The sequence below is a fragment of the Mobula birostris genome, chromosome 13, assembly GCF_030028105.1.
Source record: "Mobula birostris isolate sMobBir1 chromosome 13, sMobBir1.hap1, whole genome shotgun sequence".
In the NCBI taxonomy this organism is placed as follows: Eukaryota; Metazoa; Chordata; class Chondrichthyes; order Myliobatiformes; family Myliobatidae; genus Mobula; species Mobula birostris.
Window position 1 is genome coordinate 53,423,364 of NC_092382.1, and position 27,748 is coordinate 53,451,111.

General features: G+C 43.9%; 2 protein-coding genes across 2 annotated transcripts in view; one reads left to right on the forward strand and one right to left on the reverse strand.

The window, feature by feature from the left end:
* Positions 1-27,462, reverse strand: LOC140206848 (uncharacterized). The gene is given in 3 exon segments (XM_072275097.1): positions 1-1,712; positions 18,245-19,758; positions 27,339-27,462. Coding segments are annotated over 2 exon segments (2,148 nt in total). The 5' UTR covers positions 19,352-19,758; positions 27,339-27,462; the 3' UTR covers positions 1-671.
* Positions 1-27,748, forward strand: part of LOC140206847 (uncharacterized) — a 69,082-nt gene that overhangs the window by 34,524 nt on the left and 6,810 nt on the right. The window lies entirely within an intron of this gene.

The window sequence follows — 27,748 nt, forward strand, 5'->3', positions numbered from 1 at the left end:
TGTGTGTGTGTGTGTATATATATATATATATATATATATATATATGTATATATTTAAATATAACTCCCAAACTATTGAGCTTAGAGTCTTGAGATGGTAAAGTATGAAAGTTCAGTTCATCCATGGAATCGTTGATGAGAGAGAGATATTTGTAATCCAGGGTAAATGTCGAGACAAGGCAATTATGTCAAATTCCACAGGTTCCACGGTGGTAAAACAAGAGAACAGTCACTGTAGATTTTATCCGTTGTCGTTCTAAATCCACGTACGAATTATCACCGAAAGGGACTTGTCACAAGGGGTATCATCTTCAAGTGAATTACCAGACCATACCCAGGCACATAAGACATAAGTGGTCTTCACAAATCCGATCCACTCCAATGGATCAAATGAGGTGATAACCACACATTCGATGTTCACTGAATCAATAATTAACCCACCCTTGTGGGCATAGGAAAGTTCTAAACAGTGACCCTTGGCCACTAGTTCCCTTCTTTTGATCCTTCCATTTTACCTCCTTTGTCTCTGTCTGACTCTGAGTGTCTGTCGGTTAAAACTAAACAAGCTGCGAGTGATGTAAACAAGCTACAAGTCAGACTGATTCACCTTCTCAATCTCTCTCTCTCTCTCTCCCCTAAAATGACAGTCCACAGGAAATGAAACCTCGAGATTCATATCAATGCCCGCTCCCCAATGTGAACTGACTGGTGTGCCAGTAGTTGGGATGACTGAGTGAATCCTTTCCCACAGTCTGAGCAGGTGAACGGCCCCTCCCCAGTGTGAACTCGCTGATGACTCTGTAGGGTGGATGATCGAGTGAATCTCTTCCCACAGACTGAGCAGATGAACGGCTTCTCCCCAGTGTGAACTCGCAGGTGACGCTGTAGGGTGGATGATCGAGTGAATCTCTTCCCACATTCTGAGCAGGTAAACGGCTTCTCTCCAGTGTGAACTCGCTGATGACTCTGTAAGTCAGATGATCGACTGACTCTCTTTGCACATTCTGAACAGGTGAAAGGCTTCTCTCCAGTGTGAACTCGTTGGTGACTCAGTAGGTCGGATGATCGAGTGAATCTCTTCCCACATTCTGAGCAGGTGAACGGCCTCTCCCCAGTGTGAAGTCGCTGGTGACTCAGTAGGGTGGATGACTGATTGAATCCCTTCCCACATTCTGAGCAGGTGAACGGCTTCTCCCCAGTGTGAACTCGCTGGTGGGTCAGTACGTGAAATGAATGAGAGAATCTCTTCCCACAGTCTGAGCAGGTAAAGGGCTTCTCCCCAGTGTGAACTCGCTTATGACTCTGTAGGTTGGATGACTGAGTGAATCCCTTTCCACATTCTGAGCAGGTGAACGGCTTCTCCCCAGTGTGAACTCGCTGATGACTCTGTAGGTCGGATGACCGAGTGAATCTCTTCCCACAGACTGAACAGGTAAACGGCCTCTCTCCGGTGTGAACTCGCTGGTGCACCAGTAGGTCGGGTGACCAAGTGAAACCCTTCCCACAGTCTGAACAGTTGAATGGCCACTCCCCGGTGTGAACTGACTGGTGGCTCAGTAGCTGAGATGACAAAGTGAATCCCTTCCCACAGTCTGAGCAGGTGAATGGCCTGTCCCCTGTGTGAACTCGCTGGTGACTCTGTAGGGTGGATGAACGAGTGAATCTCTTCCCACATTCTGAGCAGGTGAATGGCTTCTCCCCAGTGTGGACTCGCTGGTGAGCCATGAGGTCAGATGACCGAGAGAATCCTTCCCACAAATTCAGCAGATGACTAGCCTCTGCCCAGTGTGAACTGTCTGGTGTGTCCACAGGTGGGAAGACTGACTGAATCCCTTCTCACCCACAGAACAGGTGAATGGTCTTGACCAGTGTGAACTTACTGATGTACCTTCAGCTGAGATGACTGAGGGAATCCATTCCAACAGTCTGAGCAAGTGAATGGCCTCTCCCCATGTGTAAAATGATGGGCGTGCCAGTCAGTCAGATGATCGAGTAAATCCCTCCCCACAGTCTGAGGAGGAAGGATGATCGAGTGGTTCCCTTGCTCCACTTCTTAAATATCTGGACAGAGACAGCAAAACTGGTGTGTTGTGTTCAAGATTCCCATAGACAAATTCCTTGTAGTTTTTAACCTGTAAAAAGATTTACAAAATCCATCAATGGGTGAAGGACAACATTTCAGATGAGATCACTTTAGTCACTAAGGCGCGATCTGACATCACACTGTTACAGTGACAGTCAACCCAAGTTGGAAGGAGAAATCATCTTCTAACTGTGCAGAGTGCTGGTATATGGAATTAAATGGTATCTGGTACCTGGAATTAAACTGTCTGATGCTCTTCCTGTCTATATACGAATGGTGCATTTCTGCCGTCTCAAATCTGTGACTTGGATCAGTTTGACTCTCTCCACTGGTATTATTCCCTGTTCCCACTGAGCTACATAGGTCTCTGGCTCCACAGTAACTGAAACACTCTCACACAAATAGCCTTTGTTGACCTGCAGCTGGGATTTTCTTTTATGCACTGTTAATTTAAAGTGCCACAGTTTAAACACCGTATAAAAATTTGCTGCTGAGATGAATGGTTGGTCTGTTAAAAGGAATTAAAGTGAATATTAGTATTATTTAAGGTTCTTGTCACAGTCATAGAAAAGTACAACACAGAAACAGACCCTTCGGCCTATCTAGTTTGTGCTGAACTAAACTTTCTACTCCCATATCTCTACCATCCAGGTACCTACTCATACCTCTTAAGTGTCGAGATTGAGCTCACATTCACCATTTGCGCTAACTGCTCATTTCACACCCGAATGACCATCTGTGTGAAGAAGTTTCCCCTCATTTTCCCCTTAACGTTTCACCTTTCACTCTTAACCCATGGCCTCTGGTTGTATTCCCACCCAATCTCAGTGGTAAAAGCCAGCTTGCATTTACCCTATCTATACCCCTCATAATTTTGGTACTCCTCCATCAAATCTCCCCTCAATCTTCTACGTTCCAACAAATAAAGGCCTGATCTGTTCAATCTTTCCTTATAATCAAATTCTCCAGACGTGGCAACATCCTTGCAAATTTTCTCTGAACTCTTTCAACCTCTTTAACATCTTTCCTGTAGGTAGGTGACCAAAACTGCACACAACAGTGCAAATTAGGTTTCACCAATTTCTTATACAATGTCAACATAACATCTATCTCCTGTACTCAGTACTTTGGTTTATGAAGGCCAATGTGCCACAATCTTTCTTTCCGTCCCTACCTAACTGGGGCACCACTTTTAGTGAACTATGGACCTGCGTTCCCAGATCCCTTCCTTCTGCATCACTCCTCAGAGCCCTACCAGTCACTGTGTAAGACCTTGTTCCTACCAACGTGCAACACTTCACACCTGTCTGCATTAAATTCCATTTTCTGTTTCTCAACGCATTTTTTCCAGTGTGTCCAGATTGCTCTGCAAGCCATGATAGTCTTCCTCACTGTCCACTACACCCCCAGCCTTGGTGTCAGCCACAAATTTGCTGATACATCTAACCATGTTATCATCCAGATATCTGACATAGATGACAAACAGCAACAGATCCAGCACTGATCCCTGTGGCACACCACTAGTCTCAGGCCTCCAGTCAGAGAGGCAACCATCTGCTACCACAGTCTGGCTTCTCCCAAAGACAGTGTCTCATCCAATTTACTATCTCATCTTGAATGCTGAGTGACTGAACCTTCTTGACCAACCCCCCATATGAGACTCTGTCAAGTGCCTTGCTAAAGTCCATGTAGACAACATCCACTGCCTTGCCTTCATCCACTTTCCTGATAACTTCCTCGAGAGACTCTATAAGATTGGTTAGACATGACCTACCGTGCACAAAGCAATGCTGTCTATCCTTAATCAGTCCACATCTATCCAAATAATTATATATCCAGTTCCTGCACATACGTTCCAATAACTTTTCCACTACTGATGTCAAGCTCACCAACGTATAATTTCCTAGTTTATATTTGGAGCCTTTCTTGAACAGCGGAATAACATTGGCTCCAAACCTCCAGTACCTCACCTGTGATTTAAATACCTGTGCTTGGGCCCCACCAATTTCTGCACTTGTCTTCCACAGGGTCATAGGGAACAACTTGTCAGGCCCTGGTGATTTTTCCATGGTAATCTGCCTTAAGACAGCAAACACCTCCACCTCTGTAATCTGTACAGGGTCCATGAAGTTGATGCTGCTTTGCCTCACTTCTATAGACCCTGTGACCATCTCCTGAGTAAATACAGATGGCAAAAAAATCTCCCCCATCTATTTTGTCTCCTCATATGGATTACCATTCTGATCTTTCAGAGGATTAATTTTCTCCCTTGCAATCTTTTCACTCTGAACATATCTGCAGAGTCCCTGAACATTCTCCTTCACCTTGTCTGCTGGGCAACCTCATGCCTTCTTTTATTTCTTTCGTAAGTGTTCACTTGAATATCCTGTACTTCATAAGTACCCCATTTGTTCCTATTTACTTGTAACTGGTATGTACCTCCTTTTTATTGATCTGGGAGATGAAAGCCAAAGGGGTGATAGAGCTGCATGGTGGAAGGTGGGTTTGTGTGTGTGTGTGTGTGTGTGTGTGTGTGGGATTAAACTAAAGTTGCTGAAACTTTTCATTCCTGACTTTATCTGAAGTCTGAACAACATCTGTCTCCACAACTCTGCACTATATGTTCTGTTATTCAGGCTCCTCATGTTAGCCATTTCAGCCCTGGGAAAAGCCTCTGACTATCCACATGATCAATGCCCCTCATCATCTTAGACCCCTAAAAAAGGCTTTAAACATAAACAAGGAAATTATACATGATTTGAGGATTTGTTAGAAGTATACAAAATTATGAGGGTTAATGCAATCAGGCTTTTACCACTGAGTTTGGGTGGAACGACAACCAGAGGTCATGGGTAAGTGGGGAAGGTGAAAATTTAAGGGGAACATGTGGAAAACCTCTCAGTGAAATGGTTGAGAGTGTGGAATGAGATGCCAGCACAAGTGATGCATGTGAGCTCGATTCCACCATTTGATGAGAAGTTTGAATGGGTATCTGTCTCCTGAGTAAATACCGATGCAAGAATGCTATGTAAAATCTACCCTATCTATTTTGCCTCCTCGTATAGTCATAGTCATGCTTTATTGATCCTGGGGGAAATTGGTTTTTGTTACAGTTGCACCATAAATAATTACTAGTAATAGAACTATAAATAGTTAAATAGTAATATGTAAATTATGCCAGTAAATTATGAAATAAGTCCAGGACCAGCCTATTGGCTCAGAGTGTCTGACCCTCCAAGGGAGGAGTTGTAAAGTTTGATGGCCACAGGCAGGAATGAATGACTTCCTATGACGCTCAGTGCTGCATCTCGGTGGAATGAGTCTCTGGCTGAATGTACTCCTGTGCCCACCCAGTACATTATGTAGAGGATGGGAGACATTGACCAAGATGGCATGCAACTTAGGCAGCATCCTGTTTTCAGACACCACCGTGAGACAGTCCAGTTCCATCCCCACAACATCACTGGCCTTACGAATGAGTTGTTGATTCTGTTGGTGTCTGCTACCCTCAGCCTGCTGCCCCAGCACACAACAGCAAACATGATAGCACTGGCCACCACATGTCCACACTGACCCCCTGGATGGACACAGGGGTCACCAGTACCTTAGCTCTCCTCAGGTCTACCACCAGCTCCTTAGTCTTTTTCACATTATAGATACCATTCACAGTATAGATTACCATTCAGTGATCGTCCAGAGTGGGCACGTTTCTGCACTGACCTTCTCCATGTTTCTATGACAGAGAAGCTGGCCAAACTTGATTGGAAGGGGAAACTGGTAGAAACTGACAACAGAGCAGCAATGGCTGGAGTTTCTGGGAGCAATTCGGGAGGTGAGTGATAGATACATCCCAAAGAACTGGAAGCATCGTAAAGTCTGGAGGGCAGAACCATGGCTGAAATGAGAAGCCAAAGCCAATGTAAAAAACAAAGAGAGGGCAAACAAAAGAGCAAAAACTATTGGGAAGCTTTTAGAAACCAACAGAAGATGACTTCAAAAAAAGTCAGCTGAGCTCAGGGCGTGGAATTATAATATTGTAGTCACTAATGAGTCTTGGTAGCACCCAACAGCCTGAGGCATTTAGAGAAACAAAATATCTGGGGCCTCAATATCTCTGGAAGACCAAGGTTCCCTGCACCAGTTACCAAACTTTTATTTTGACAGGCACATACAACCCTCGAAACTTCACTTCTGAAGAACTCCCACTTACCAAGTGCTCCTTTGCCAGAAACATCCTGTCCCAATTCGCACTTGTCAGATCCTTTCTGATACCACCAAAATTGACCTTTCCCAAGTTAGAATCTCAACCTGTGGTCTAGACCTCTCTCTTTCCATATTTACTTGGAATCTCATGGTATTATGATCACTAGGTACAAAGTCTTCCCATACACTAATTTCTGTCACTAGCCCTGGATCATTTCCTAATAGCTTATTGCACACTTCTACTTTGAGAATTCTACTGGTTGAGAGCACATTTGACAAACTCTGCCCCATCTAGTCCTTTTACAGTATGGGACGCCCAGTCAATATATGGAAAGTTAAAATCACTTACTGTATCAGTCTTTGTTTCTGGCATAGTCTGTGATCTCTCTGTAAATTTGTTCCTCTCAATCCCTCAGACTTTTGGCTTCAACCAAGTCCCAGTAATGGTAACAATATCAGAATTCAATGCACTGAGCTCATCTGGCTTTTCCATGATGTTTCTTGCATTTGATTTACACAGCTCAGTACATTCGAAGCACCATGCTCAACTTTTTGATTGCTGACTTTGTCTGAAGTTTGAACAACATCTGACTGGTGTCAAGAAAACAAACACTTCCTCGATGTCACAGAAACAAAGGCGCTGGTTGTGGATTACAGAAGGAATGGAGACAGGCTAACCCGTATTGACATCAATGGATCTGGAGTTGAGAGGGTAAACAGATTTAAGTTCCTCGGCACAAACATCGTCGAGGATCTCATGTGGTCTGTACATCCCGGCTGTGTGGTGAAAAAGGCACAAGCATGCCAGTTTCACCTCAGAAGCTGAAGAAGTTTGGAATGTGCCCCCAAATGTAAAGAACTTTCTACAGGGGCAGAATAGAGAGCATCCTGGCTGGCTGCATTACTGCCTGGTATGGGATCTGTACCTCCCTCAATCGCTGGACTCTGCAGAGAGTGGTGCGGACAGCCCAGTGCATTTGTAGATGTGAACTTTCCACTATTCATGACACTTACACTGACAGATGTGTAAAAAAGGGCCTGATGGATCACTGGAGACCTGATTCACCCCCAACCACAAACTATTCCAGCTGCTACCATCCGGGAAATGGTACCACAGCATGAAAGCCAGAACCAACAGGCTCTGGGACAGCTCCTTCCACCAGGTCATCAGACTCATATATTTATGCTGATACAATTGTATTTCTATATTATATTGACCATTCTGATGTACATACTGTTTATTACAAATTACTACAAATTGCACATTTAGATGGAGACGGAACATAAAGATTTCTACTCCACATGTATATGAAGGATGTAAGTAATAAAGTCAATTCACTTCAATGACTCCACTATCTGTTCTGGTATTCAGGCTCCCATCCACCCTGCAACTTCAGTTTAACATCCACTAGCACTAGCAAGCATGACCACTAGGATATTAGTCCCCTTCTAGTTCTGTTCCCCTAACTAACAAATCCCCTTTGACTTTCCTGTGCTAGCTAATTCCCTGCGAACAGTTTCTAATGTGGTCTACCTGTTGTCCTGGGGGATGGCCACAAGAGTACTCTGTGATGGCTATTTAACCTCATTCTCCTTCCTGACTCTCATCCAGTTTCCTGTGTCCTGCACCTTGGGTGTAACTCACCTCTCTTCGTATCATATCTATCATCCCCTCTGATTTCTGAATGATCCGGAATTCATCCATTTCCAGCTCCAACTCCCTAACGTGCAGGGTTACAGGGAGTCAGGTATGTGAGGGTATCAGGGACACTGGAGGTCTCCCCACCTTCCCACTAATGTCCCCTCTAATTTGTAATGACCAGTGTCTGCAAAAATCTTGTGCTGTACAATTCTTGCCCAGTGACAACATGTGAAAACTGAACTTTATATACAGAGGTATTCATTTCAACAGCAACCAAATCACTGGCGATAAGAACTTTGATCTCATCTGGGTTTGATCGAGTTCATCTGCACTCTCACACAACCTATGTAGCAGGCCTGTAATGGGTAATGAAGGATTTTCTCACCAGAGGAGGTAGAACAAGGAGCACACAAAAAATGCTGGAGGAAATCAGCAGGCCAGGCAGCATCTATGGAAAAGAGTACTAATGTTGAATTCCTCCAGCGTTTTGTGTCTGTTGCATGGATTTCCAACATCTACAATTTTTCTCTGGTTTGTGATTGGAGGTAGAACAAAGGTGATTTTCTCAACCGGTGATGTAAAAGATTTTGTTCCGTTTCTCCGAGTTCCTAATCCTTGCATTTAGATAGCTGGAGCTCAGCTCTGTCTGAGAGATCCATCGGTTCCCATTCCCTCATCAGCCGGAAGCTCCCCGGGACCCGTGTACGGATCGTGGGGCAGAGAGAGAGGGACGAGAGAGCTGGACTGTCCCAGGATTGTGGGTCACAGCGACTGTCCCTCCCGCAAACCCGCTCTAACCTTCACCGAATAATCAGAGGCCTTTTGTATACTTTGCGCAAGCGTGATATTCGCTAACAACCCTGACGCCTGCGCATTTGATCGGTGCTTCGGCGACGGCGACATTTTTATCGCAAGGATTTATGCGTAATCACGATGCCATTAAAAGTTTCTGCAAGCACTAGTTCGATATCCACAGCTCAGTTTTTTTTTGTGTTGGCGGCTCCCACAAACAATATACATAGAAACATACATAGAAAATAGGTGCAGGAGTAGGCCGTTCGGCCCTTCGAGCCTGCACCACCATTTATTATGATCATGGCTGATCATCCAACTCAGAACCCCGCCCCAGCCTTCCCTCCATACCCCCTGACCCCCATAGCCACAAGGGCCATATCTAACTCCCTCTTAAATATAGTCAATGAACTGGCCTCAACTGTTTCCTGTGGCAGAGAATTCCACAGATTCACCACTCTCTGTGTAAAGAAGTTTTTCCTAATCTCTGTCCTAAAAGGCTTCCCCTCTATCCTCAAACTGTGGCCCCTTGTTCTGGACTCAATATCAACAGGTATTCCATGTATTTAATGCCAAGGTATAATCCTCTTACAAATGCAGATATGAAATACAAAAGTTGCTGGAAATACAGAGACGCCCACACACAAAATGCTGGCAGCAACTAAGCAGAGGAGTACACAGTCTAGGCATGCTGAAGGGACTCGGCCTAAACGTTCTCCATTTATTCCTCTCCACATTTGCTGCCTGATATGTTGATTTCCTCCAGTAATTTGCAGAAATTAACCACCTTTTTTTTCAATCAAACATTTTCAAAATGTTTCTGATCTTTCACTTGTAGCCACATCCTGCTGGTCTAATTTCTCTTTCTCCTCCTCCTTGTAATCTCTATGGGCCATCTCTTCTCGGAGCCCAAAAGCCCTGACTCAGGCTGGTAATTATTTGGTTTCTGACTCTGTTCCATCGAACATTCACTCGCTGGTCTGCTGTCAGACTTTAGAGGTGCATTGCAACAACCCAGCTGTCAGAGGCACAGTCCTTTGAAATGAGTGAGAGTGACACAAAACGTTGAAAAGATCAGGGAAGAAGGAGCTTAAACACCTTAGACCAGAGCCCTGAAGAACATTAAAACCACAGTGTGCTCATCGTCTTATTCAGCCTGGAGAGAAGCATGCAGGAAATTCATGCAGATGTGTAGGATGATGAGAGGCATTGGTCGTGTGGATCGCCAGAGGCTTTTTCCCAGGGCTGAAACGGTTAACACGAGGGGGCATAGGTTTAAGCTGCTTGGTAGTCGGTACAGAGGAGATGTCAGAGCTAAGTTTTTTGAACAAAGTGTGGTGTGTGTGTGGAATGCACTGCCAGCAACGGTGGTAGAAGCGGATACAATAGGGTCTTTTAAGAGACTCTTAGATAGGTACACGGAGATTAGGAAAATAGAGGCCTATGCGGTAGTGTAATTCTAGGCAGTTTCTAGAGTAAGTTACATGGTCGTCATAACATTGTGGGCCAAAGGGTCTGTAATGTGCTGTAGATTTCTATGATTCTCTGAAATTCAAGGGAAATCTCCTATCCCACGGAGTGGTGACTAGTTGCAACTTGTCATCACAGGGAGAGTGAGAGGGGAACGGCAGGGATAGATTTTCATATAATGATATGGAACAGAAACCTGGGCAGGGACCAGATGGGCCGAATGGCCTCTCTAGTGTACATTGTGAGTGTGGTAGAGACAGGAAGTACCTGAGACACGAGATTTGATACAGAACTGATTGATCTTTCACAGATCCACAATATTAAACACCAGTCCAGTTTAAGGCTAACATCAGCCGAACAGACTCCTCCAATGCTCAAGTGACCAGGGTTCAGTCCTGGGTGCGATGAGCAGCCACAAGAACTGCAGAATCTGACAGTAAAACAGTCCCTCATGAACCTGCAGCTGCCTTCAGTCACCGTGATGGTTAAACATTTAACACAGAGCATTCATGTGAGAATTTAGCCTTTCCTATTTTTCTGAGCTTCTCATAAACTTGTACAGTTTAGTTAAGCTTTGCTCCAGAATTTCCACACAATTAAAAGAGTTTATTACATTTTTTTTTATTTTTAGTTTTGGACCACTGAAGTAATTTAACTATTTAATAAATATTATTATAATTCATAGTTAAAATCTATTGTTATGAATTAAGTTCTACTGCTGCCGCAGAAACAACAAATTTCATGACATATGCTGGTGCTATTAAACCTGATTCTGATAAATGGTATGGGAGACCCACAACCGGTCACCTGATCCCAGATACCGCAGATCATAATGCGAGATTGAAGCCTTTTCTATTTATCTGCATTCCTCAGAAATGACAACAGTTCAGTTAAGTTTCCTTCTGAGGTCACACAGCAGAATCTCAGTCTGTCTAATATTTCCACACCATTAAAATGGGGAATTTGTTTATCTTTATCACGTACCGAGCTACAGTGAAAATCTTGCCTGACGTACCAGCCACACAGATCAATACATTACAACAGTACATTAAGCTGATATACGACAAAACAATAACTGTAACAAAGCATTATGGCTGCAGAGAAAGTGCAGTGCAGATAGACATATGGTGCATGGTCTTGTCGAGTTACATTGTGAGGTCGAGTCTATTTTATCATACTGGAGACCATTCATTTGGCTTATAGCCACAGACAGGAAACCATCCTTAAGCCTGGTGGTACATGCTTTAAGGCTTTTGTATCCCTTCCCCGATGGGGGAGAGGGTTTGCAGCAAGAATGTGTGTGTTGTGAGGATCTTTGAGAACACGGCCTGCTTTTCCGACACAGGGGAAGTGTAGGAAGAGTCCATGGAGGGGAGGCTTGTTTCTCTGATGTTCTCTACTCTCCAAAGTTCTCTGCAGTTCCTTGCAGTCATGGGCAGAGCGGTAGCCATATGAAGGCGTGAAGTATCGACAAGAAGCTCAGAGACCACGGCCTTCACCCTGCCTTGTGTAGCTGGATCCTGAACTTCCTGTCAGATCGCCGGCAGGTGGTAAGAGTGGGCTCCCTCACCTCTGTCTCTCTGACCCTCAGCACACATACCCCACAGGGTTGTCTCCTTGGCCCCCTCCTTTACTCTCTGTATTCCCATGACTTGTGTTGCCACCCACAGCTCCAATCTACTAATTAAATTTGCTGACGACACTACACTGATTGGCCTAATCTCAAATAATAACTTTCAATCGATCAAATGCCTCCAAACAAGGCTCGGTCCAAACAAACTTTTCACCCTTCTTCAGGAGATTAGTCAGAGGAAGAGCGATATCAGCATTCTTCCAAAACTTACGATAATATCCAACCATTTCTGGAAACCTTTCAAGAGCCTTCTTACCAGTTGGAATAGGAACTTCAGAAATTGCCTGAACAGGAGCCAACTTGTCTTGACCTACTACATAGCCAAGATAGGTCACAGTGGGACGGCCAAATTCACTCTTAACTGTAAGGCTGGACTGGGAAAGCCTGTCAAACAGCTTTTCTACTGCAGAGATATGCTCTTCCCAAGTGTCACTCCCTGTGACTAACTCATCAATATAGGCAACTGTGTGTTCTAACCCTCAAATTACAGAATCAATCATTCTCTGGAATATTCCTGGAGCATTTTTCATTCCAAACAGCAAAACATTGTATTCATACAACCCAGTAGGTGTCACAAATGCAGAAATTTCTCTACCTCTGTCCGTCAATGGAACATACCAATACCCTTTCAACAGATCAATCTTTGTAAGAAATTTACCTTTTCCAACCTTATCGATGCAATCATCCACCCTAGAGAAAGAATAGGCATCTGTTTATGTTACCGCATTTACCTTCCTATAATCAGTGGAAAGTCTAACACTACCATCAGATTTGGGCACAATAACACAGGGTGAGCTCCAATCTGATTTTGAAGGCCTAATAATAGCCCAATTTCTTGCTCAGCCAATTTACGCTTTTCTACATTCATGCGATATGACTGCTGTTTAATCGGTTTGGCTTGACCAATATCTACGTCATGTACTGTGACCGTGGTTTGCTTGGGAACTTCGGGAAATAAATCTTTAAACTTCAGAATTAATTCCTCAGCTGTTGTTGTTGCTTTGGCTGCAGATGAGCCAACTTGTTATCAATGTTTTCCAGAACAACCAAGTTCATTAGCCTAACTGGAACCATGTTTGGCTTGTAAAAAGTTTCAGGCTACATCCACACTAGACCGGATAATTTTGAAAATGCCGGTTTGGCCTAAAAACGATAGGCGTTCACACCAGGTGTTTTTCAAAATACCTCTGTTCACATTAGAATGGATATTTGGGTGAATCTCCTCCTACTGGGCATGCGCAAGACACACGGAAAACAAGTGGAGAGGAAACGGTGTACTTGGTGCGCGTTTGTCCAGTTAGACTAGAGAAACTTAAAAGAAAATTGTCAAATGAAAGACTTGGTGCGCGTTTGTCCAGAAATGTTTTCTACAGCCATAGTCTCTTCATCGATGAAAGGGACGACAGCTACAACTAAATGCAATAAGGCTTATTACTGGGCAAAAGTGAAATTTGCTGTTACCTCATTTGTTTACCTTTACTTTTGCCATGTCTTTGTGTATTATTTTGCTGTATTTAACATGTGCAATAAAATGAGTTACTGGGCAAAGGTGACAATTGCATCTATTGAATGTTTGCACAAGCAATACATTAATACATTACTTGCACAAGCGTGGCGGTGGACCAACGCAAGTGCAGAACACGGGCGCGGGGACAGAATCGGGAGGCGTTATCACCATAGCAAGCATGGAATCGGTTTCCAGAAGGGTATATACCTGAAGCCTTGGGTTTGGAGAGATTCCAGGAGCGATGCTAGACTTGGAACTAATGTCCCTAAGAACCATGAAACAAGGTTACTCACACCCGAGTTGACCAATGAACTGACAGCTCCTTGTTGTGATCACAGGGTCTTTATCCTGCATTTTCTGATGGAAAGCAGGTGTGTGTAGTTGGTGGAACCTGGGAATGATTGGAAATTAAACGAGGGGATCGAAGCCCAATTCCTGAGGTAAATAGTAAGGTGGGGGATTGCCAGAAGGGTCCGTGACAAATAAAGCATCTTGTTAAATGTATAAAACATGTCTGCATCAGTGTTAGCTTGTATTTCCATACAATGTTACATTAGGCTGTTACACATCTATTGTGAAAGAAGTACTTGCATAAATAGGTAAACTACCTTCACACAAGCAAGGACAGAAAATAGGGCAAAGTAAGTATACTTATTTATTCAGTAAGCTATGGGTCAAAGTATTTGGTAAGTACATTTTTAACTCCTCAGGCTTCAGTATTGTTGCCGTCTATTCTGAAATTGTTAGGTTGTGTGGGAGGTTGCGTCAAGAAAACAATGAAATGTCGCGCTGCCGCCATCTGTACCAGCACGTCATGACAGCGTTTTTAAAAATATCCGTTTACCCCGTCCACACTGCTGTGCACAATCGGCGTTTTCAAATTTACACACTCTGGAGGATGTTGAACAAAATCTCCATTTTTGGGGGAGGAAAACGCCATTTCAGTGTGGACAGAAGGACAAAACGAAGAGCAAAAGCTTCGGTTACAGATTTATCCGGTCTAGTGTGGACGTAGCCTTAGATGAGTCAATTGTTTCATTCTCAGGGTTGCTAGATTCATATATTTTGACAACACTCACAGATGGTGCCTGCTTGTCAAAATAAGGCTTTATCATATTTATGTGTACCACCTGTGTTAGTTGACGTCGGTCGGGTGTTTTAGTAACATAATTCGCATCATTACTTTGAGAGACTATTTCAGACGGTCCACTGAATTTCCCCTGAAGTGGATTCGTCAACCTTCGAAATAAGGCAAGCACCTTATCCTCCACCTGGTATTTTCTTTCACAAGCCCACTCATCAAACCAACACTTCATTTTGTTTTGAGAAATCTTTAATTTTTGTCTTGCTAGACTACAAGTTTGGTGTAGTTTATTTTTGAACTTCAAAACATAGTCTAACAAGTTAACATGTACATCCCCATCAATCCACTGTTCCTTTAACAAGGCCAAAGTTCCCCTCACTCTATGACCAAATACAAGTTCAAAAGGACTAAAGCCCTGTAACTCCTGTGCTGACTCTCTTACTGCAAACTAAAGCAAATGTATTCCTTCATCCCAGTCTTTTCCATTTTCAACACGGTATGTCTTAATCATTGTTTAGAGGGTAGAAGGAAATCTTTCTAAAGCCCCTTGTGATTCCGGATGGTACTCAGAAAATGTAATTTGTTTAGCTCCCAGTTCATAAAATACCTGCTGGAACAATCCAGATGTAAAATTACTTCCTTGATCAGACTGGATTTCTTTAGGTAAACCAAATAAAGTAAAAAACTTGGTAAGAGCCTTCGCTACAGTTTTAGCTTTAATATTTCTGAGAGGTATTGCCTCTGGGAATCTGGATACAGTACACATAATAGTTAGCAAATACTGATGGCCGGATTCAGTCTTTAGCAATGGGCCAACACAATCCACTATAACTTTAGAAAAGGGTATACCAAATACAGGTATAGGCCGGAGTGGGGCCACTGGGGTGACCTCATTAGGTTTACCCACAAATTGATAAGTGTGACAGGTTCTGCAAAAGGTCACAACCTCTTTCCTCAAATTAGGCCAGTAAAATTGTTTCATAATCCTGTTTACAGTTTTATTCACTCTGAAATGGCCACCTCAGGGCATACTGTGGGCCAAAGCTAAAATTTTAGTCCTATAAACTTTAGGGACTACAACTTGGTGAACAATTGCCCATTCCTCACTCACAGGTATAGCAGATGGCCTCCACTTCCTCATTAACACTCCATCCTTGAGATAATACCCTACTGGCACTTTCTTAATCTCATTATCTGAGAGAGCTGTTTCTTTTAAAGCTTCAATCTCAGGGTCTCGGTTCTGTTCTGCTATAAACTTCTTCCTAGGCAGGGATAAATCTATTCCATCAGACTTACTACCTGAATCTTGTTGAAACAATGAAGGCAGAAAAGTCCCTGACAAGTTATCATAACCTGAATCCCGATTTTGGCTATCATGGTTATCAGAATCATGCTGCCCAGAATCGTCTGCATTGGCAGACTTTTTAGCCATACTTCGAGTTACTGCACAGGAAGGATAAATGTTAAAATCCATCTGTGGGTCGTCAGTGGTTGGCTTAGTTGTCAACTGCACAGCAGGAACAACTTTACCATCTGCCCGGTCATTCCCTAACAGCAAAGTAACAACTTCCACCTGTAAACCGGAGCATAATCTGATCTTAACAGGTCCCGAAACCAACACCGAATATAAAGTTACCCTGTGCAATGGCACAGAAACCATGCCACCCCCAATGCCTTTAATAAGATTTACCTCATCTATGTCCATCTCATCACCAAACTTTAGAACACTAATATAAGTGACTGAGAATCCCCAGTATCTCGAAGAATTGTCACTGGTACTGGGGTTGACCCTTCCTTTACTAATACAAACCCATCTGGCTTAAAATAATCAAATACCTTCTTAACTCGGTCAGACCCCTCAGTCCTTAACTGAGCCTCAACAGAATGTTCAGAACCCTGTGGGTTTATAGGTGCTTCAACATACTGATTCACAGGCATTTGGGACTGCTTCCTTTTCCTTTTTCTTCTTCAGGACGGAACAATTAGCCATCATATGACCAGCTTTCTTACAATAGTAACAAGTAAGACAAGAATATTTCTCCTTCAACTGCTGCCCTTCATCCTTGCACTTGTTAGTAATCCCAGCTTTAATTTCTGGTTTACACTGGTTATCCCTGCTACTCTTCTGGAAACTCTTATTCGGCGTAAACTTAATCTTATGAGTTAAAACAAACTCATCTGCTAATCTAGCAGACACCTGCAAAGTGGCAGCATCCTTTTCATCTAAATACATGTTTATGTCATCAGGGATGCACCTTTTGAATTCTTCAATTAAAACCAACTCTTTCAAGCTGGTAAAATCATCATTTACATTTTTATATGTGTACCAGCGGTCAAAACACACAAATTTCTCATAAGCAAATTCCATATAACAGATTTCCTCAAATTTCTAAACTTTTGCTTCTGGGACCAACCCGTAAGCTTTGAGCACAGCCTGTTTCACTATGTCCAAAACAGCTGCTTCATCAACTGTCAAAGTAGAATAGTCTTGCTGAGCCTTCCCCTTAATTACACTTTGTAAGAGGATAGGCCAACCCTCTTTTGGCCACTTTAAACTCTGAGCAAACTTCTCAAAATGCTGGAAGTATTTATCAACATCCGCCTCTTCAAATGGAGGTACCAATTTAACTTCCTGACTGGCCTCAAACTTATCACCAGAGTCTAATGCCAGACGCCTTTGCTGCAATCTCTCCATCTTTTCCAGCTCAATCAGCCCGTCTTTGTGCTTCCTCCCTCTGTTTTTCTGCCTCTTCTCTGTTTTTCTGCTTCTCTGTGCCCTCCTCATTGTCAATTTCACCTTAGCAAATTTTAACCTTTTAGCAATACTCAACAACCCAATCCTTCTGGCATCCTCTCATGCCTCAGAGACTGGCGCTTCCAGAAATCTATCAACATCCATTGCTGCTGATTTTTCACACGCAAATAAATCAAAAGGGATTTCCCCAATGAAATTGATAATTAATCAATAAATATGCCCCCGAATTTGTTCATATCCCGAACGCAGGTCTCAATTTTGTTGCGCTTTAGAAACAAACCAGCAGCAGTAGACTACACCTGGAGTCTGGTTTTGATGTTAAAACCACTGTCATTACGAGTATCTACTTATAATATAGTAACTTAAGCAAGATAAACAAAAGTGAACAGTATTATGTGTATATATGTGTTTAAATACAACTCCCAAAATATTGAGCTCTGGGGAAACCAGGCTTAGAGTCTTGAGTAAAGTATGAAAGTTCAGTTCATCCATGGAACAGGTGATGAGAGAGAGATATTTGTAATCCAGGGTAAATGTCAAGAGAAGGCAATTATGTCGAGTTCCACAGGTCCCATGTTGGTAAAACAAGAGAATAGTCACTGTAGATTTTATTCGTCGTCGTTCCAAATCCACATACGAATTATCACCGAAAGTGACTTTTCACAAGGGGTATCATCTTCAAGTGAATTACCACACCACACCCAGGCACATAAGACATAAGTGGTCTTCACAGGATACCCCAAATCCGATCCACTCCAATGGATCAAACGAGGTGACAACCACACATGCAATGTACGCTGTTTCGATAATTAACCCACCCTTCTGGGCAAAGTATAGTTCTAAACAGTGACCCTTGCCACTAGTTCCCTGGTTTTGATCCTTCCATTTTTCTTCCTTTGACTCTTAGTGTTTGTGCCCTTGGTTAAAACTGAACAAGCTGTGAGCGATATAAACAAGCTGCAAATCAGACTGATTAGCCTTCTTAATCTCTCTCTCTCTCTCTCTCTCTTAAAATGACAGTCCACAGCAAACGAAACCAAGGGATTCATTAACAACGGCCACTCCCCACTGTGAACTGACTGGTGTGCCCGTAGTTGAGATGACTGAGTGAATCCCTTCCCACATTCTTAGCAGATGAACGGCTTCTCCCCAGTGTGAACTCGCTGATGTCTCTGTAGGTAGGATGACCGAGTGTATCCCTTCCCACAAACTGAGCAGGTGAACGGCTTCCCCTGTGTGTGAACTGACTGGTGTGCCAGTCGGTGGGATGACTGAGTAAATCCTTTCCCACATTCTGAGCAGGTGAACGGCTTCTCCCCAGTGTGAACTCGCTGGTGACTCCGTAGGGTGGATGAATCAGTGAATTTCTTCCCACATTCTGAGCAGGTGAACGGCTTCTCCCCAGTGTGAACTCGCTGGTGACTCCGTAGGCTGGATGAATGAGTGAATCTCTTCCCACAGACTGAGCAGGTGAACGGCTTCTCCTCAGTGTGAACTCGCTGATGATTCTGTAGGTGGGATGACAGAGTGAATTTATTCCCACAAACTGAGCAGGTGAACGGCTTCTCCCCAGTGTGAATTGACTGATGTACCAGCAGGTGGGATGACTGAGTGAATCCCTTCCCACATTCTAAGCAGGTGAACGGCTTCTCCCCAGTGTGAACTCGCTGATGATTCTGTAGGGTGGATGAATGAGTGAATCTCTTCCCACAGTCTGAGCAGGTGAACGGCCTCTCCCCAGTGTGAACTCGCTGATGTACCTTAAGTTGAGATGAATGAGTGAATCTCTTCCCACAGTCTGAGCAGGTGAACGGCCTCTCCCCAGTGTGAACTCGCTGATGTACCTTAAGTTGAGATGACTGAGTGAATCTCTTCCCACAGTCTGAGCAGGTGAATGGCCTCTCTCCAGTGTGAACTCGCTGATGTATCTTCAGTTCAGATGAGCGAGTGAATCCCTTCCCACAGTCTGAGCAGGTGAATGGCCACTCCCCAGTGTGAACTGACTTGTGTACCAGTAGGGCGGATGACCGAGTGAATCCCCTCCCGCAGTCTGAGCAGGTGAACGGCCTCTCTCCAGTGTGAACTTGCTGATGTAATTTCAGTCTAGATGAGTGAGTGAATCCTTTCCCACAGTCCGAGCACGTGAATGGTCGCTCCCTGGTGTGAACTCGCTGGTGAGCCATTAGGTCAGATGACTGAGTGAATTCTTCCCCACAAATTCAGCAGATGACCAGCCACTGCCCAGTGTGAACTGACTGGTGTGTCCACAGGCGAGAAGACCGACTGAATCTGTTCTCACACACAGAAGAGGTGAATGGCCTTGTCCCAGTGTGAACTTGCTGATGTACCTTCAGTTGAAATGACCGACTGAATCCATTCCCACTGTCTGAGCAGATGAACGGGTTCCCCCCCGTGTAAAATGACAGGCATGTCAGTCGGTCAGATGATCGAGTGAATCCCTCCCCACATCTGAGCAGGAAGGATGATCGAGTGAATCCCTTGCTCCACTTCTTAAATATCTGGACAGAGACAGAAAACCTGATGTGTTGTGTTCGAGATTCCCATAGACAAATTCCTTGTCATTCTTAACCTGTAAAAAGATTTACAAAATCCATCAATGGGTGAAGCACAAGATTTCAGATGAGATCACTTGAGTTGTCAAGGTGTGATCTGACATCACACTGTTACAGTGAAGTTCAACTCAAGTTGGAGAGAGAAATCATCTTCTAACTGGGCACAGTGCTGGTATCTGGAATGACAATCAAACTCTCTGATGCTCTTTCTGTCTCTATAAGAATGGGCCATTTCTGTCATCTCCAATCTGTGACCTGGCTCAGTTTGACTCTCTCCATTGGTATTATTCCCTGTTCCCACTGAGCTGCATGGGTTCCTGGCCCCACAGTAACTGAAACATTCTCACGCAAATAGCCGGCAGTGCATCCCACGCACCCACCACTCTCTGTGTAAAAAAACTTACCCCTGACATCCACTCGGTATCTATTTCCAAGCAGCTTACAATTATGCCCCCTCGTGTTAGCCATCTCAGCCCTGGGAAAAAACCTCTGACTAGCCACACGATCAATGCCCCTCATCATCTTATACACCTGAAAAAGGCTGTAAACATAAACAAGGAAATTATACATTGCTTTGAGGATTTGTTAGAAGTATACAAAATTATGAGAATATAGATAAGGTAAATGCAAGCAGGCTTTTTCCATTGAGGTTGGGTGGGATGCCAACCAGAAGTCATGGGTAAATGGGAAAGGTGAAAATTTAATGGGAACGTGTGGAAAAGCTCTTTATTGAAATGGTTGTGAGAGTGTGGAATGAGATGCCAGCACAAGTGGTGAATATGAGCTCAGTTTCACCATTTCGAAGAAGTTTGATAGGTACCTGGATGGTAGGGGTATGGAGGGCGATGGTCCCGGTGGATTAGACAGCTTAAATGTTTTTTCAGCATTGATTAGATGGGCCAAATGGCCTGTTTCCATACTGAAATTCTCCATGTTTCTATGACAGAGAAGCTGGCCAAACTTGTTTGGAAGGGAAAAGGTAGGAGTGACAATGGAGCAGCAATGGCTGGAGTTTCTGGTAGCAATTCAGGAGCTGAGTGATCGATACATCCCAACGAAGCAGAAGCATTGGAAAGGCAGGAGGACACAACCGTGGCTGAAATGAGAAGCCAAAGCCAACATAAAAGCCAAAGAGAGGGCAAAAAAAAGAGCAAATACTATTTGGAAGCTTTTAGAAAAAAAACAGAAGACAACTAAAATAAAAGTCAGATGAGCTCAGGGTATTGATTTATGATATTGCAGTCATTAATGAGTCTTGGTAGCTCCCAACAGTCTGAGGCATTTAGAGGAACAAAATATCCGGGGCCTCAATATCTCTTGAAAACCAAGGTTCCCTGCACCAGTTACCTTTCAACTTTTATTTTGGCAGGCACATACAAATTAGACACCCTCAAAATTTCACTTCGAAGGCCTCCCACATACCAAGTACTCCTTTGCCAAAAAACAGCCTGTCCCAAACCACACTTGTCAGATCCTTTGATACCATCAAAATTGACCTTTCTCCAATTTAGAATCTCAACCCATGGTCCAGACCTATCTGTTTCCATATTTGCTTTGAATTTCATGGCATTATGATCACTGATTTCTGCCACCAGCCCTGGATCATTTCCTAACAGCTTATCACACACTTCTATGTCGGGTATTCTACGTACTGATTAAGGGCACATTTGACAAACTCAAACCCATCTAGTCCTTTTACAGTATGGGAGTCCCAGTCAAAATATAGCAAGTTAAAATCAGTTACTGAATCAACCTTTGTTTCTTGGCATGGTCTGCGATCTCTCTACAAATTTGTTCCTCTCAATCCCTCAGACTGTTGGGTGCAACCAAATCCCAATAATGGCGACAATATCATAATTCCCTGTCCTGAGCTCATCTGGCTTTCCTACGATGCTTCTTGCATTGTGATATCCTCAGCTCAGCACATTCATCACACCATGCTCAACCATTTCATTGCTCGCTCTATCTGAGGTCTGAACAACTTCTGACAGATGTCAAGAAAACAACCTCTCCCTGATTGTCACAAAAACAAAGGAGGTGATTGTGGACGACAGGAGGAATGGAGACAGGCTAACCCCTATTGACATCAATGGATCTGGGGTTGAGAGGGTGAACAACTTTAAGTTCCTCGGCATAAACATCACCGAGGATCTCACATGGTTGTGTTTTGATAAGAGCACAGCAGCACCTCCTTCACATCAGATGGTTGAAGAAGTCTGGGATGGGGCCCCAAATCCTAAGAACCTTCCAAAGGGATACAGCTGAGAGTATCCTGTCTGGCTGCATCACTGCCTGGTATGGGAACTGTACTTCCCTAAATCGTAGGACCCTGCAGAGAGTGGTGCAGATAGCCCAGCGAATCTGTAGGTGTGAACTTTCCACTATTCAGGACATTTACAGAGACAGGTGTGTAAAAAGGATATTGGGGACCCAATTCACCACCACTACAACCTGTTCCTGCTGCTACCATCCAGGAAACGGTACCCCAGCAAAAGGACCAACAGGCTCTGGGACATCATCTTCTACCAGGCCATCAGTCTGATTAATTCATGCTGATACAATTGACTTCTATGTCTTATGTACAAACTATTTATTATAAATGACTCTAAGTTACACATTTAGATGGAGACGTAAAGATTTCTACTCCTCATGTATATGAAGGATGTATGTAATAAAGTCAATTGAATTCACCCTCTCCACTATCTGTTCTGTCATTCTGGCTCCCATTCCCCCCTACAACTATTTTAACCACATCACCCCCTCCCCCACATGAGCACTAGCAAGCCTTACCACTAGGATATTAGTTCCCTCTCATTCTATTCCCCTAAGTAATGAATCCCCTGTCATCCCTTTGAATTTTTTCTGCTAGGTAATCTCCCCAACAGTTTCTAAAGTGGTCCACCTGTTGTTGTGTGGGATAGCAACAAGAGTACACTGCAATGAATATTTAACCTCATTCCCCTTCCTGACTCTCACCCAGTTTCCTGTGTCCTGCACCTTGGGTGCAACTCACCTCTCCTCATGTCATATCTATCACTCCCTCCATCTCCTGGATGACCTGGAATTCACTCATTTCAAGTTCCAGCTCCTTAAAGTGCAGGGTTACAAGCTGCAGCTGGATGCACATCTTGTAGCTGAGGGCATCAGGGACGCTGGAGATCTCCCCACCTTCCCACCAATGTGCCCTCTAATTTGTAATGACCAGCGTATACATAAATCTTGTACCGTGCATTTTTTTACCCAGTGACAACATGTGCACAGTGAATTTTATATAGAGAGAGGTATTCATTTTAACAGCTAGCAAATCACTGTCGATAGGAACTTTGATCTCCTCTGTGTTCGATCAAGTTCACCTGCACTCTCACACAAACTATGCAGCAGGCCTGTAACGGGTAATAAGTATTTTCTCACCAGAGCTTTTGCACATTGTCCATCTGTGGTTTGCTTGCTAAATTACACTTTAAAAAGTCAGGTGTCCAAATATCACTCCACTTCGTTCCACTTGCGAATTCTCCAGCAACTTTTGTATCACCACAATACACACAGGTAACACCAGTTTCTGTATTGGACATAAATATTTTCCCTGAATCCTCCTGAGGAATTGAGGATATATTAAAAAATCATTTCGAACCTATGTAACCTCTGGCTAAAAGAATAATTGGGACTGAACAGGAATGTTGAACTGAAGTAAACTCTGTCATCAGCAGTTAGCTGAGACAGGCTCATTATCAGTTCTCTGCAGCTTGCAGAGAGACAGACTGAGAGCTGATAACATTGTACATTGTACCTTCGTTAGTTGATAACATTATACATTGTACCCTCGTTTGAGTAAAGAGAGGAGGACTCACTGATAAGGACAGGAATGAACATCTGTCTGTAATTAAGTCAGGACCTTACAAAGGGAACAATGGATAAGGACTGGATGGTACATCCTTCTGTAACTAAATCCTTATGAGCTCTCTTATCTAATTAATTAAGTTTTACACCAACAGACATGATGGCTGTACCAGTTCAAATAACATCTACCAACAGTAAGGTATGGGGCTTACTATGTATAAATATACGGCTGTAACCTGACTAACTCATTCCACTTGTCAGTTGGTGGCAGTGCTTACATGCCTTCCCTTTGACAACTGGGTCTCAAACTCCTGCAGCAGAATACGCAATAAACTGTGGTGATGATAAGAAGCTGGTCTCTCAAGTTTTATTCAGATTTAACTTCAACATTCGGCGTCACAAACAGGATCCCAATATTGGAAGTGCCAAGCAGACTGTGGTGGGATATTACCTCACGAGAAAAAGCAGTAAATTTGATATGGAAAAAGAACTGTGGAAAGAAGTGGAAGTTGTTGAAAAGGGAATGGAAGGAAAAGGCAGATGTAAAGAGGAACAGTATATTATTAGCAAGTTGGAGGAATAATGCATGTGACAAAGGGACAGAGGTATGTACTGCAAAAGGAATGCCAAAGGTTGGAAGACGCTAAAACCGGAGTGTGAATGGTGGATGGGCGCTGAAAACGAGAGCAGGAAAAACAACGTGAGCAAACCAAGGCTGGCTTACATAGGAGGGAAGGGCAGGAACGTCAGTCTAAAGTTCTAACTGATAGGGAAACAAGGGATCCCGAACACATGTCTGGCATACCGACCCGTGCACCCGTGCTCCCGAACCCCAATTCTCCCAGTACTCAGATACGGTGGCGGCTCAGGTAAAACAGCAGCATCAGGGGAGGGGAGGTCCCTATACCCTGAGATCCAGAAAGGGAATACCGAGGATTATTCCAAAACAGGGAGGGAAGAATCCAATAAAACCCCAGAGTTAATGGCTCCACAAAGATAATTGCCGACCCGAATGATGCCCAGTCCACGAGCAGGAGGAGGGACAGCCCTCAGTGATTCCTGTGTATGCACCCTGGAAGCCTTAAGAAATGATAATGATCATGAATCAGGCCCCACATAGAAAAGAAAGACCAGCACAGTTTGCTCAGTATGTCTGCAGTACTCTACAAATGCTTAAAGTGACCCCGCAAGATTTATTCGGTCTCTGCTGCACGATTCTCTCAGCTGATGAGGGGCGGAAATAGAAGGCAGAATTGAGATACCAAACCTATCAGGAGTTACAAGCGGGAAACCATAATGAGAATGAACGGACAGACCAGATAATTCAAGCATTGGAAAGGGCTCTCCACCAACCTGTAGATATCACTAAGGTACTTTAATAAAAACCTAAGCCTGGGGAATCGGGACCAGACTATTGGGAGCAATTTGTGGCCTGCTACAGCACTTTCGCAGGAGACCAAGCCTTTAATGATGGAAACATAATTGTACACACCTGGGAAAGGAGGGAATGGTTGGTAACCTGAAACCCGCACACACATCAGACAGCTTTTTGCCAAAAAAAATCTCTCACCTCAGTTTTAAAGGGAAACATCTTTATTCTGAGACTGTGCTGTCAGATTAATATCTAATGGAAACATCCTCTCCATGTCCACTGTATCCAGGCTTTTCAGCATTCGGTAGGTTTACTTAACCGTACATCTCCCCAGCACCCCCACAGTCCCTCTGAACTCCATTGAGCACAGGCCCAGAACCATCAAATGCTCTTCATACTGTGACGGGGGTCCTGAATTACCCCTATGAACTGTGCTTTTGAAAAGAGAGATAGAGGGGTATTCAACACCAGACACCTTGTTAAAAGAGAGAGAAAGAAGGAGAGAGAGACGAAGACTGCTTTGAGATGATGTTATGGTTTTTCAGCAGCATGTTTACACTTTTGCAGGGACACTCTCAGCTTCTGTATTCTTACAGAGAGAAGGGAGGAGCTACTTGATAGGCAGTTGGTATTCAGTGCGCTGAGATAAATAGAAGGTCAGATGATAGACCTACAGACACAATGGTTTTGGACACTGAATGAGCTTTGTTGTGCCCATAGAAAAGGTGGGTTTTGGAGAATCGATCAGCGGCTCTTGCAGTGTGAAAAGGGTGTGACCGGTGGGGAGCTATTTGTGTGTCCAACCCTCGCGTGGGTTGATAATTCCACCACAGAAGAACGGCCCCCTTTGTTGTGGTCACAGTCAGTGACTTCAAAAGGATTTCAGAGGACAACAGGAAGATCGACAGCATCAGCTCACCTGAAGACTCAAATCTCTCCCTCTCTCTCTCTATCACTACTCAACTCAATACCACGAACTGAACTGAACTTTACTCATCATTGTAAGACGATCTATTTACCCCTAGACTTGAAGAAGCTTGGTTTTTATATATTCCTATATATATATATTCATTGCTAACCTGTTTGACATATCTGCATTTATATTACTGTATTGCATAGTTACTAATAAATAATATTAGTTAATAACAATACTGGACTTCAAAGTGTTTTCCATTCTGCTGGTTCTTTAGCCCGTCACGGAGTACGTGACAATACATAAAGCCGATCATTCCTGAGATTATTCTTGTAAACCTTGTCAGCAACCAATGTACAGAACACATTTCCAGGAATAACAGACATATCAGTACCAGGGAAAAGTTGTGCTTTCTTTCATGTTCTACTATCACAGACTGAGCCAATTGCATTCCCAGGTTAAAACAGGTTCATTTCAGGAAATATAAACCAGACCAGGGTGAGTGACATTAAAAAAAACTGGAATTACCAGAAACACTCAGCAGGTAAGGAACAGCTGTGGGGAGAGGAACAAACTTAACGATTCAGGTTAATAACGTTTTATCAGAATGGCCTCACATATTTTCAGTTTTTAGTGCCGATCTCCTGCATCTTGGGTTTATGTTTTATTTCCACTGCCTGATAGACAGGTGACAGTGAGGGGGAATTTCCAAACACAGTTTGAACACTGGTCTATTTTATTTCTACTGATGCAAACACAGAGCAGCCACTACCTGTGAGGATGGAATGGGAACGCATCCTCTCCTCAGGTTACAAGCAACACACATAAAAGTTGCTGGTGAACGCAACAGGTCAGGCAGCATCTCTAGGAAGAGGTACAGTCGACGTTTCGGGCCGAGACCCTTGTCCTAACTGTACCTCTTTCCAGAGATGCTGCCTGACCTGCTGTGTTCACCAGCAACTTTTATGTGTGTTGCTTGAAATTCCAGCATCTGCAGGTTTCCTCGAGTCTCTCCTCAGATCAGCAGTCATTGTTTCCAAAGGAACTCCAGAAACAAAGATCTGATCCGAGAACTCAGCGCCTCATAAACCCGGGCAGCTCGAAGCCCCGGTCCATTTTACTTGGATCAAAAACTGTGATACACCAGGACCCAGCCTCACAGAGTCAACAGCTGAATCTGCCACTCACACACCAGCCCCACGGCTGGCACACCACGTGATCCTACGTCACAAAGCGGAGGGCGGGGCAGATTGGCGGTAAACAGCCTCACGTGACCGGCTGACGGGACTCCCATTTCAATTCTGTGGAAACAGACAGCCTGGGCTCCTGGTTTGGATCGTTCAATGCAGATTCAGTGAAGTCAACACATTTCTGACGAGCCCAGATAACTGGGTACTGAATGAGTAACTGGCCCTCAGTTCGGGGATTACGGCCCACATCAGATCTCCCCGCTCGGGATCGGTCTCAATACTCACCGATGGGAAAGTGAAAACTTCGGCCCGCGGACAGTGATCCCGACCTTTCCCGATCCTGCTGCCGCAAATGAATCGGCTTCAGCACTGAGCGGAAAGGAAAACACCACCCATCTGGATGCAGTGAGCATGCGCGGCGTCAGTGTTACATCATCTAGCGGGCGGGGCCTCGGAAACATACGCGCAGATGCTGCCCATCCGCGGTCAAATGGGAGGGGCAAATGAGATCACGTGACTGGTGGGGTTTCCCACCGCAGGGAGAGACTCCAGTTGCCCGCCCCTCTGCCTTTGTAAGAGGGTTGTACTTTGGTATTAGATACACGGAATACCAGTTGCTATAGAGTATGTTGTTTATGGGAGCCGCTTTCTGTGTTAAAATAGCTGCTGAGTTTTCTATACACACAAAAAAAACT